The sequence below is a fragment of the Rhinoderma darwinii genome, chromosome 9, assembly GCF_050947455.1.
Source record: "Rhinoderma darwinii isolate aRhiDar2 chromosome 9, aRhiDar2.hap1, whole genome shotgun sequence".
Taxonomy (NCBI): Eukaryota; Metazoa; Chordata; class Amphibia; order Anura; family Rhinodermatidae; genus Rhinoderma; species Rhinoderma darwinii.
In genome coordinates, this window is record NC_134695.1 from 103,160,347 (window position 1) to 103,174,244 (window position 13,898).

At 42.8% G+C, this 13,898-nt stretch overlaps 1 protein-coding gene across 1 annotated transcript in view; it reads right to left on the reverse strand.

The window, feature by feature from the left end:
- The window catches only part of LOC142660228 (polycystin-1-like protein 2), an 89,365-nt gene that overhangs the window by 53,575 nt on the left and 21,892 nt on the right, over positions 1-13,898 (reverse strand). Inside the window, exons 13-16 of the mRNA XM_075836812.1 lie at positions 12,488-12,632; positions 10,801-11,004; positions 6,167-6,312; positions 4,906-5,091 (exon numbers count right to left, since the gene is read on the reverse strand). Coding sequence (XP_075692927.1) covers positions 4,906-5,091; positions 6,167-6,312; positions 10,801-11,004; positions 12,488-12,632 — 681 coding nt within the window. The remainder of the gene's footprint in view (positions 1-4,905; positions 5,092-6,166; positions 6,313-10,800; positions 11,005-12,487; positions 12,633-13,898) is intronic.

The window sequence follows — 13,898 nt, forward strand, 5'->3', positions numbered from 1 at the left end:
ATCCCGCACACATTGAGGTCAATGGCTGATGTCAGAACTGCTAGCTATTGTTAGGATCCAGCATTTTAGGCGATATTAATGGCGCAGTATCTTTATGTGATCTTACTGTATCTTAAGATGATTACAGCTAATAAACCCTTCTTCCATAGGAAGACAACTCAAATGCTTACAACTTAGGCTTCGTTCACATCTGCGTCAGGGTTCCGTTGTGACGTTACGTCGGAGCTTCCCGACAGAACAGGACCCTGACTGAAACAAACAAAAATTATAGGTTTCCATTTGCATCACCATTGATTACAATGGTGACGGATCCGGTGCCAATGGTTTCCGTTTGTCTCAGTTGTGAAAGGGCTCTGTCGTTTTTACGGAATGAATAAGGGCCTGTTCACATCACCGTTTGCTTTCCGTTCCGGGGTTCCGTCTGAGGTTTCCGTCGGGTGAACCCCGCAACGGAAAGTGAAACCACAGCTTCCGTTTCAGTCACCATTGATATCAATGGTGACGGAAACATCAGTAATGGTTTCCGTTCGTCACTATTCTGGCAGGTTTCCAGTTTTCCGACGGAATCAATAGCGCAGTCGACTCCGCTATTGATTCCGTCGTTAAAACGCAAACCTGCCGGAGTGGTGACGAACAGAAACCATTACCGATGTTTCCGTCACCATTGATATCAATGGTGACTGAAACGGAAGCTGTGGTTTCACTTTCCGTTGCGGGGTTCACCCGACGGAAACCTCAGACGGAACCCCGGAACGGAAAGCAAACGGTGATGTGAACAGACCCTAACGAGGTCGACTACGATATTGATTCTGTCAAAACTACGGAACCCTTGCACAACTGAGACAAACGGCAACCATTGTCACCGGATCCATCACCATTGAAATCAATGGTGATGGAAACGGAAACCTATGGTTTGCATTTGTTTCTTTCAGGGTCCCGTTCTGACGGGAAGTTCCGACGGAACGTCAGAACGGGACCCTGACGCAGATGAATGAAGCCTTACCTGCTTGTTCACTGATAATTTTCAAAATGATAACCGCCCAGATCTGATTCTTGTTTACACCAAATAGAAACATTCACAATTTACATTCAGAGGTTGGACACCCTCTTGGCGTACTTCCTCCCACAAGGTGAAGTTTGCTACAATGTATTAGACTACATTGATACACTAGAAGAAATCCATCAACTGTGTAAGCAGGGCTAGGTTAAGACAGGCTTTTAAGTGAAGTTCTATAAATAGAAATGCTAAAGTTGGTAACGCATGGTATGATTTTAGAAGAACTTATATTGTAACATGGTCAGAAGTTTATCAATACTTTTCTTTTCCTGCGTAAAGATTCAGTTTGATGCCACCCTAACCTAAAAATATTCACAAGATTGCAGTTGAGAGAACGTAGCTTGTTGATGCCTTGATGCCACCCCCCCTGGCACCCAGGCTCATGAGCTGCCAGCACCCCTTGACTTCGACCCTGCACATAGTGATAATGTAGTTAAAGAGTGACTGCATTTTCATCAAACTTTTGAAATGTCAGAGATATTTGAAAAGTTTGGATCGGTGGCGGTTCGGGTGCGGAGACCCCCACCGTTGCTGAAATGAAGGTGCAGAAACACTCGGCTGAGCGCCCTGCACCTTCGGCTGTGATCAGCGCTCATCCTCAGCCTGAAGACGGCTCACATAGACGTTCTATGTGAGTTGTCTTCAGCCTAACAGGGAGCGCCGATCACAGCCGAATGAGAAAAGTGATCAGCTGAGTGTTTCTGCACCTTCATTTCAGCAACGTTGGGGGTCTAAGCACCCGGCCCCCACCGATGACATATCAAAAGTTTGATGAAAGTGCATTCGCTCTGTAATTATATAGTACCAGTATATTTGTGAAGTGTAGGAGAAAACCGGAGTGCATGCAGGTACAGAGGGATTATTCAAACTCCATTCAGATGTTGTAGGAGTAATTTTTCTCAGGGTCTCATTGTGACAAGGCAACACTGTTAACCACTCAGCCACCATATCCAAGGGGGAGAAAATGATAACAACCTTATTCAGGATCCCCTGTTTTTATAGATCATTTGAACTTTAAGGGTATGTTCACACTGAGTATTTTAGCGCTGTTTTGACGGGGAAACCCAATTGGAAACAGTGCCAAAATATGCCCGAAATCGCCTCCCATTGATTTCAATGGGAGACGGAGGAATTTTTTTCCAGCGAGCGCTAACAAAACCCTCGCAGGAAAAAGAAGCGACATGTCCTTTCTTCTGGCATCTCCATCTCTGACCTCCCATTGACATTAATGCGAGGCAGAGATCGTATTTTTCACTGCATTTTTTGCCCATGGCGCTTATGGCTGTGGGCGGAAAACGCAGCGAAAAACGCGGCAAATGTTCTGATGGCAGGTCAAAATCTGCCTCAAAATTCCTGAAGGAATTTTGAGGCAGATGTTTGTGACTGCAAAAAACTGTGTGAAAAGGGCCTTAGCGTATGTTCACACGGCCAAATTTCAGACGTATATGAGGCGTATTATGCCTCGTTTTACGTCTGAAAATACGGCTCCAATACGTCGGCAAACATCTGCCCATTCATTTGAATGGGTTTGCCGACGTACTGTGCAGACGACCTGTTATTTACGCGTCGTCGTTTGACAGCTGTCAAACGACGACGCGTAAAAATACAGCCTCGTCAAAAGAAGTGCAGGACACTTCTTTGGACGTTTTTGGAGCTGTTTTCTCATAGACTCCAATGAAAACAGCTCCAAAAACGGCCGTAAAAAACGCCGCGAAAACGGCGCGAAAAACGCCGCGAAAAATGCGAGTTGGTAAAAAAACGTCTGAAAAGCAGGGTCTGTTTTCCCTTGAAAACAGCTCTGGATTTTCAGACGTTTTTGTTGACTACGTGTGAACATACCCTAAGATGTCCCTAGCCAACACTGGACATCCACTAAGGCCTCATGCACACAACCATATTTTTTTTACTGTCCGCAAATACGGATCTGTAGTCATCCCTAGATACAGCACGCAGTCCGCAAATACAGTCCATAGTGCATCCGTAGTTTATCTGTATTTACGGATCTGCAGAGAAAACAGGGAGGAATCTTGCCGTTGCATCGCAACGGTTCCGCAATTACAGATGGCAACGGTTACGTAATTACGGACAAGAATAGGACATGTTCCTTAATTTACGGATCATTTCTACGGCACAGATACACATCTGTAAATATACGGAAAGGTGTCCGTGACCAGTGGCGTAACTACCGCTGTAGCAGCCATAGCGGCTGCTACGGGGCCCGCGGCATGAGGGGGCCTGTGCCACCAGCCGGCATGGCCCCCCCCATGCCCGGAGGCTCCGCTAGAGGCCACTATAGCTGCTACAGCGGTAGCGACGCCATATTCAATTGTGTTTGCGTCCTTCGGACGCAGATGCTATTTAACACTATAAAAGAGCAGGGAGGTATCTCCCTGCTCTGCCATAGGCCACTGTAACAGTGGCGTAGCTCTAGGGGTAGCAACGGTCGCAATTGCGACTGGACCCCTAATCCTGGGGGGCCCACAGGACCCCCATAGCTACACAGCTCTGACCGCGCTGGTCCCGCTTCCTGAATGCTTGAGCAAGAAGCTGACGGCTCCCTGCACCAGCATTCACTCTGCCGTGAGCGGCTCGACGCAGGCAGGCGCGATGTAGTGACGTCATCACGCCTGTCTACGCCGAGTCTCTCATAGCACAAAGCGGAGGAGAAAGATCTGCCACCAGTCGTGGGAACGGGGATAGGTAAGTGATTATGTTATTATTTTTCTATTAGGCACTATGGGGCATTATACTGGGTAGGAAAGGGGGCTGATATGGTGGCAGCTATAGGAGAATTTTACTATATGAGGGGCATTATACTGTATGGACGGCATTATACTGTGGAGACAGCTATGGGGGGCATTATACTGTGTGGGGCAGCTATGGGGGGCATTATACTGTGGGGGCAGCTATGAGGGGCATTATATTGTGGGGCAGCTATGGGGGGGCATTATACTGTGGGGACAGCTATGGGGGGCATTATACTGTGTGGGGCAGCTATGGGGGGCATTATACTGTGGGGGCAGCTATGAGGGGCATTATATTGTGGGGCAGCTATGGGGGGGCATTATACTGTGGGGACAGCTATGGGGGGCATTATACTGTGTGGGGCAGCTATGGGGGGCATTATACTGTGGGGGCAGCTATGAGGGGCATTATATTGTGGGGCAGCTATGGGGGGGGCATTATACTGTGTGGGTCATTATACTGTGTGGGGCAACTATGGGGGAATATTTAGTGTTTAAATCAGTGTTTTATGGTGATTTATTGACTTTACCGATGCTCTATTGTGATATGAGGATTTATTATATCTATTAAATTGGGTTAAAATTATATATTTATGGTGGATATTTTCTATGATGTTTACAGAGCCAGAGTGCTTGTTAAATGATATATATCCAGTGCACCCGACAACTGACCATAGCAGCACTGCACTGGTGAACTGCCCTTCTTTCTTCTCTTTTTGCATGATCTGTCTCGTGTTGAAAACCAAATCTCAGAGATATTGACTATTTCAATTGGCAGGAAATTGCTATTCTCACTAGATTAAATCGTGCAATTATCCATACCGAGCAGCATCAGCACATTGAGGATCCGATTATTCTTCGTTTGAGAATTGGTATGAGTGACCGGGTTACAAAGAACTTTTCCAATGTTAAGAGGGTCTTTTTGTGTGATATCAAGTCCTTATGATTGTCAGAATCACCATCTCAATCGCTCCCAATGCACAAAATAATTCTGGGCCTTACCACAATATTACTCGCAGTATGACCGGCTAAAAGCTCAGCGACTATAATAATGTACGGTATTTAGCACATAAAGGTAACATGATGATTTAATGGCAGGCAAACCTCTTTTTTGTTGTCAGCTTGGAGCGATAAATTGTGGTGGTCTTTAAGGGCTTCTTGGTTGAGGACAGAAGACACTGATTTGTACAGCTGAATGAGTGAGCTGCTGTCGCTTCCCTCTAAAATGTTCGATGACCTTTCAGACAGGAACAATGCCAGGCTGTCAGTGCTTGTCTCGTCATATCTGACCTGGAAAAAGATGGGCATCTAATTAAGTTCTTTGTTACATAAACAATAAAAAGGTAGCATAGCAGGATTTGTGAGGCTCCATGCCCCTCCCCCAGTAATGACATTGCCATTTGTGATTAAAGTGGAAAAGTTTTCAACATCTCTGCTTGCTTTCATTCCTTCACGGTTTTCTTCCAATGGACAAAAATCTGTCACGGTCATGTGATCGCCACTCTGGCGCATGGCTATTCAACTCCTTGCTCCTTTATATTGTGTTTTTATGATGTATCACGTTTACAAAAAAAAAAATAGTTTTGTGTTGCCATATTCTGAGAGCATAAGTACTATTTTTTCATCGATGGAGGAGTGTAAGGGCTTATTTTTTTGCGTGGTGATGTGTAGTTTCTCTTGGTACTTTTTGGGGGTTTATACGACTTTTTGATCACTTTTTATTTTGATGGTAAGGTGACCAAAAAACATACATTTTGGGGTAAATAATGTTATATTTAAATAGTTTAGACTTTTAATGACGCAGTTATATCAATTTTGTTTTTAGTGATATTGTTTACATTCATTTTTTTTAACTTTAAATATTTTTTAATTCTTTTGTACATTAAAAATAACTTTAACTCTTTTTACATTTTTCCCCTATGGGACTTGAACAAGCAATCGTTTACCTATGTATTTCAGTGTATTGTGCTATTTAACGGCTCCTATAAAAGCCCTTTGACAGTCCTTAGAAGGGGTATAAAGAGGCAGACCTCTTCTTTTGGACCCTAAGCTGCCATGGCAACAATCGGAACTCCACAATCACTTCTTGGGGTGCGTCATGTGGTGACAAAGAGGGCCCCATGGCGGCATCTAAGGGGTTAATCGTCCGGGATCAGAGTTATTTCTTATGTCGGACACTACAGTGTAGTGTCGGCTGTATGTTATGAAGTACAAAGCTCTGATAACTGTATTGTAACTGTAACGAGCCATGCACCTGTGTGTCCATCTTGTCTTTTAAAACGACAAAATATGAAAAAATTAAAATGCTAGTAATTGTGTGCACAGCATAATAAATCCAAGTCAAGGAAATTATAGCATTTTTTACCTTCACTTTCACCGTGGTAGTGACTGAATCACCGAAGTTATTTGTGACAGTAACAGTGACGTTTAACAAGAAGCCATTTTCTTCTTTTCCAATAGGTAAATAAACAGAGGGAAGTTCTTGATTTGGACCACAGTAGAGCTGAGATTCTAAAACATAAAACAAAAAAAGTGTGCAAAATTGCGCATAGACATTGAAACATTTAACTTTGGCCTCATGCATATGACCATGTGTATTATAGAGTGCAAAAGGGTGCGCCAAACGGAACAGATCCCTCTACAGACATTTAGTGCTCCTTTAAATAGCTGACAATATTAATACAGCAAATGAATTCAGCAGAGACGTGATATAAACACTTGTTTTTGAGCAACAGGTACATCATGTGGCACATATATATAAGGCTGGGTTCACACGACCTATTTTCAGGCGTAAACGAGGCGTATTATGCCTCGTTTTACGTCTGAAAATACGGCTCCAATACGTCGGCAAACATCTGCCCATTCATTTGAATGGGTTTGCCGACGTATTGTGCAGACTACCTGTAATTTACGCGTCGTCGTTTGACAGCTGTCAAACGACGACGCGTAAATTGACTGCCTCGGCAAAGAAGTGCAGGACACTTATATACATTATATGCGGGACACTTATATACATTATATGCGGGGCACTTATATACATTATATGCAGGACACTTATATACATTATGTGCAGGACACTTCTATACATTATATACGGGACACTTCTATACATTATATGCAGGACACTTATATACATTATATGCGGGACACTTATATACATTATATGCAGGCCACTTATATACATTATGTGCAGGACACTTCTATACATTATATACGGGACACTTCTATACATTATATGCAGGACACTTATATACATTATATGCAGGACACTTATATACATTATATGCAGGACACTTATATACATTATATGCAGGACACTTATATACATTATATGCAGGACACTTATATACATTATATGCAGGACACTTATATACATTATATGCAGGACACTTATATACATTATATGCAGGACACTTATATACATTATATGCAGGGCACTTCTTTGCAACGTAGTTTGAGCCGTTCTTCATTGAACTCAATGAAGAGCAGCTCAAGATTTCCGAGCGTCACAGACGCCTCGTATATTACGAGGAGGAGCTTTTACGGCTGAAACGACGCAGCTGTTTTCTTCTGAAAACAGTCTGTCACTTCAGCCGTAAATGACAGCTAGCGTGTGCACATACCCTGAGGGTTGGCCCTGTGAACTGTCAATGTTACTATGGAGGAGAAATTATATTTTCGTGGGAAATTTTAAATGGGGGGGGGGGGAATAATGATAATGGATGTGTGGCTGCAGAGGTACCCATACTGCACCTTATTTATAAGCATTCTGCTTTATTATAAATGGTGAGCACATATGACAGGCCAGGAGAGTTGTACATATGTGTCTGAGACATATTTATGGGCCGTACAGGTATTTTATTTTATTTTTAATCAATTTTTTCATGTTTTTATTAAAATAATATAGACAAGTCTTTGACCCATTGCGTACCTAGAAAAAAACTCAGACGGGAACATAGAGTCCCCTGCCAGTCCCTTACTTAGCCCCTCTCTTCTGCTGCATTAAGGAGAAGGATTGGACAACCACTGCCCTCTTAGGGCATATGAATCTTATAAAGGGGAGTCACCTCTATTAGGTGGAGCAGAGAGACGCTGGGAATAGCAGCTACTCCTCTATTGGGCTCAACATCAATATGTATTCTGTGGTCGCCATTGCATGTCTGTACAGCTCGAAGAACGACTTTAAAGAGGATCTGTCAGCAGTTTATTAATTCCCTATCTCCTAACTAATCTAATAGGCGCTATGATGCTGATAACTACAGTGTAAATTGTGTTCCAAAAAGTTTATTATTTGCAATTTATTATTTTTTCAAAATATTGTTATGTGGCTATACTTGCCAAATAGGAGGTGACTCTTTGTTTTCTCTGTGGGCGGTGTAATATTTTCTGTATGACTCTGTCCAATCAGCTGTGATCTCAGCTTTAATCGCCAGATCACGCTGTGTTGTCACATCCGGCCGCAGGTCCTTCAACACAGCGCCTTAGCGTTCATCCAGTAAGACGTCCGTCACAACTGCTGCTGTGGATGAGAGTCGTCCTGGCACGGCTGGAGGCGATGAAGGGATCCTCTTCCTGGAGGAGCGCTGAGTTTCTGTGTTGAAGGACCTGCGGCCGGAAGTGACAGCACAGCGTGATCTTGCGATTGAAGATGTGATCACGCTGTGCTGGGATGAGGAGAACTGTATGACGCTGATTGGACAGCGTCATACAGAAAATATTACACCGCCCACAGAGAAAACAAACTTACCTCACACTTGGCAAGTATAGCTGCATTAGCATATTTAGAGAAATGCACATAACTTTGAAAATAAGAAACATTTAGGAACACAATTTACACTGTAGTGATCAGCATCATAGCGCCTACTAGATGAGTTAGGAGATAGGGAATTAATAAACTAGATACAGATGCTCTTTAAGCACCGATCCAGTACTACATCCCAGCCGCATCTTCCTCTCTCAACTGGGACTGTAAGTCTTTTATTCAAAAAAGCTCTATTATGATCCATGTCGTACAGATCCATAATAGGGCATCCGTAGACTGCATTGGGACCCACATGTGTTCCTAAATGTGTTCCATTGGATGCCATAATACGAAGAATGTCGTATTACTTATCTTGAAGTATTGCTTCTAAGGGTATGTTCACACACACTAATTACGGACGTAAATCGGGCGTATTAACCCCCGAATTACGTCCAAAATTACGGCTTGAATGCGTTGACAAACATCTGCCCATTGAAAGCAATGGGCTGACGTTTGTCTGTTCACACGAGGCGTAAATAGACGCCCGCGTCAAAGAAGTGACCTGTCACTTCTTGGGGAGTAATTGGAGCCGTTATTCATTGACTCCAATGAAAAGCAGCGCCAATTACGTCCGTAATGGACGCGGCGTTCAAGCGCCTGCACATGCCGTTACGGCTGAAATTACGGGGCTGTTTTCTCCTGAAAACAGCCCCGTAATTTCGGCCGTAACGGACGCTGTAGTGTGAACATACCCTAAGGGAGAATACGGTGCAGAACAGAGGCACCACATGGCAGCAATCGGAGTGACTACAGTCGCCATGTGCAATGAGCCTAAGTGCAAATGAATGTGCGACTCCAGCTCTTCAAGTGACAATGCAATATCGGAATGAATTGACCAGTGTATTGACCAGTGCAATCTAGTGATTTGCATAGAACAGCTCCAAAAGACAAGTTGGATGTTTAGCTCTGGCTTTATTTGGTCACATTTTAAATAGATTATCACATTTTAAATTAATTGTCACATTTTAAATATATTACCTGATATATTATTTATTTGATTTTGTGTTGTCTTCAACGTAATATGTGATTATATTTAAGTGCACTGAAGGTAGTAATGGTTGATTGAGCGCTGCATTTCATGTGTGACGTTTAGTCGCTGTGTATCCCAGCCATATACTCCTTATTTTACCACTTTTTATTTATTTATTGCATAAGGCATCATTTACACGAGCGTAATATACGCGCGTGCGACGCGCGTGCTTTTCACGCTTGTCGTACGCACCTATATTACTCTACGGGGCAGTGCAGACAGTCCGTGAGTTTTGCACAGCATGAGTCCGCTGCGTAAAACTCACGACATGTTCTATATTTCAGCGTTTTTCGCGCATCACGCACCCATTGAAGTCAATGGGTGCGTGAAAACCACGCAGGTCGCATGGAAGCACTTCCGTGCGAACTGCGTGATTCGCGCAAGAGCTGTCAAACTCTGAATGTAAACCGAAAAGCACCACGTGCTTTTCTGTTTACAAACATCCAAACGGAGTGTCATAATGATGGCGGCTGCGCGAAAATCACGCAGCCGCGCATCATATGCTGCTGCCACACGGAGCTGTTAAGTGCATTTTGCGCACGCAAAATGCAGCGTTTTTTGCGTGCGCAAAACGCACACGCTCGTGTAAATCAGGCCTAAGAATAAGCAATTAGTCCTTATTAAAGGCCTTGTTCGCTTTGGAAAATCCATACTTTTTAGAAGGGTGACTTGATAAAAACCTGATCACAAAGCGTCCATCTGCTGAAACCCCCCAGGCAAACTTGGCAGTGTTACATTTCTCTGCAGCACCATCACAGGGGAAATTAAGTATTACACTGCCCATTCATAACTATGGGTTTTCTGTGTAATGCAGGACAGGACAGGTCCTCCAGAGCAAGAGATGCTCTTTGTATACACTCTCCCCTCTGGCCAAGAGATGAGGATCTTCCTCTATTGACTCAGAATTACCTAATGGGGTTTATGAAAACGCGTCTTCTAAACACGATAACCCCTGAAATGACATGACGCTTGTGTGCAATAAAAAGAGAGATTTTACATCTACTATATAGATGGTCTCTCAGAATAGTTTATAGTGGTGGATTCAATGTAACCCTGATGGACAATTAAAATGCTGAATATTGAATGCAACCTTATGTACCGGTGTATTTTATTGTTTTGGGCTGTCGGGGGCACTACGTCTAGTTCAGTCTGATCTGCTGACACTTACCCGGCTTAGGATAGAAGCAGTAAGTGAGAGAGATGCGCTGATCTTGATTGCAGGAGTCAGTGAGAGAACATGGAGAGAGGCAGGAGATACGGAAGCTGGTCAGTACAGACCCCTCATTGGGATATATGGTACAGTTTGGAACCTCTGTAGGTGGCAGGGTGCTAACCACTATCGTATCTTCTCCATATTCATGAGAAGTCTTGGCTAAAATAAAAAAGACAGATGCAAAAATACAGAACAAAAACAATGAAAACATCATTGATGAAAAATTAAAAAGGACTTCTGCAGTATCACTAACACCTTTAATTTATTGAATTTATACTGAAGCTGGCCTGGCTGCAGAAACCTGGATGTTATACATTAACCCTGTAGTGGCAAGTGGATGGCCGTCCATGTAAAACATGGACAGGCCGGGTCTGCCAGAGTAAGAGCCACCGTTTGCAGCGCCCTCCGCTCTAATATTTAATATGTCAATGGTTTGTCTTGACGAGACAGCACCTTTAAGTACAGACATAAATATTGCTCTATATGCTTTACTTTGTTCATCAAATTCTTCACAGCTCCGAAATGACTGCCACTATTCAAGCGAGTAGGGATGTAGATATTGATGTATTTAGTAATAGTAACAAGGTCTCCATGAAAACATCAGTCCGGACAATTATCAGTGCCAACAGATGGATGATCCATGTTTCCCCTGACAAGCTACAGCCCCCATAGACATTAGATTGTCTACAGGCAGCTGTGACAAATACACATGACATGAACTGACGTGGGACTAGTTTGGTCAGTAGAGTACAAATTGATAAGATCTCTATCAAAGCCAATGCTTTGTTTGAAATTAAATATTGAACTCAGTACATAGTGATTTGTTTCTTGCAAGGGTTAACCCTGCTTAAAGAGTCCCTGTCACCACATTATAAGTGCCATATCTCCTACATAAGGAGATCGGCGCTATAATGTAGGTGACAGCAGTGCTTTTTATTTAGAAAAACTATCTATTTGAAACCACTTTATGAGTGATTTTTAGCTTTATGCTAATGAGTTGCTTAATGCCCAAGTGGGCGTGTTTTTACTTTAGACCAAGTGGGCGTTGTACAAAGGAGTGTATGAATATACATCACTACCTTTATTCAGAATCCTGACACTTCTGAATCTTTTCTGTGAGATTCCAGCAAGGCAAGCGTAATCTCGTTTGAAATGACAGGTTACATCGTAATCTCGCAAGATTACGTTTGCCTTGCTGGAATCTCACAGAGACGCTACATACATGTCAGGATTCTGAATAAACATCACGTCCCGGCTGGTAGTGATGTATATTCATCATCAGGACACTGCAGTAATGTTAGTGTTTGTGTAATTGACTGCACTAGCGATATAGCTATATCGCTATCTGCAGTGTAAATGAATGGAGAGAAGTGCATGACGCTGATTGGTCACTGATTGGTCAGCATCATACACACCTCTGTACAACGCCCACTTGGTCTAAAGTAAAAACACGCCCACTTGGGCATTAAGAAACTCATTAGCATAAAGCTAAAAATCGCTCAAAAAGTGGTTTAAAATAGATCGTTTTTATAAATAAAAATCATTACTGTCACCTACATTACAGCGCCGATCTCCTTATGTAGGACATAGGGCACTTATAATGTGGTGACAGAGCCTCTTTAAAGAAGGTATTCACACTCACCTATTAGTTTTATTCTGACAGCACCTTCGGCATGGTCCTTTAACAATGTGCTGTTCAGGACTAGGGTGGACAAGTCACTTTGCAATAGAGTAAGAGGACTAGGTCTGAAATCACGCAGATGGCAAACAGCAGGAAGAGTTACAGACTGGAAAGAAGAGAGAAGTTGGGAAATGATATGATATGTTAATAACATTAAAGGCATTAAACCCCCTATTAAGGCATATGGAGATCTTAGAGGGGCTCTTTGCAATTTCATGTGACCCCATAGAAATAATTACATGCGATATTGCGTCATTTAAAGTTTTCTTGCTTTGAGAATAGCAGCCATAGGTTACTCATTTTTGAATTTTTATTCCATGGCCATCTAATATTGTGCACCTTCAGCAGCTTGTTTTGTTATACGCCTTAGGCTCTTGCCTGTACTGACCCCCATCCATTTGTGGGATGTTTTTATTGTGCTAATCGTTGCCTTTTTAAGATACAGACTTTCCTATATAATATTATTTTCGTTTACATGATTGTAGCATTTACCTTGATAAACCATCGGATAATATAGTCTATGTGGACATTAGTCTAAGGGCTTGTCCACACGTAACTGAATTGCTGCAGAAATTTTCTGCAGCAATTCCACAGAAACTAGCAAAAATTCTGCTGTGGAAAAACCGCACTTGCGGTTTTTAGTGCAGAAAATGGTGTGGATTTTGCTGCGTATTTCTCAATGCTGGGAGATGGTGATCTCTGAAAAATGCAGCAATTCAGTCCACTTTCCGCAGCAGGAATTGACATGCTGCGGTACGAATAACGCGCACCGCAGGTGAATTTCTGCTCAGAAATTTTACGCAGCACAAGGATGAGATTTGTTAAATCTGACCCACTTTGCTGCTACTGTATTCTGCTGCATATCTTCCGTCGGAAAATACGCAGCAATTCCATTACGTGTGGACGAGCCCTTAGAGTGAGTATCCTTCTCTCTAAGTCTAAGGCTCTGTTCACATTAACGTCACATTAATGGAGCAATGACTGTTTTGATGGCTCTCACTGACTTATAATGGGGCCGTCAAGCATCCATAGGGTTTCTTTTTTTTCCACGCCAAGAATAAGGCTGCAGACTACGCTTTCCTTGCCATCAAAAAGCAATGGAAACCTGACAGAATGGAGACTGGTGAACGGCGCCTAAAGGATCCCATTGTCTTCAATGAGAATGTGTTTTGAACCAGAAGTACCAAAGAGGCCTGTCTGTCTGTCTGTCTGTCCTATCCAGCCAAGCGTTTTTTAAAAGGTGGAACGAACGGATTGCTCTTTGATAGGTGTGAGCAGAGCCTTATACGGCTTAGGTTCAAATTCTAATATTAATCGATCATTCATTATTAAGTCAGTAGTAAAACAAACTTGAAAGGAGATGCTGATATAG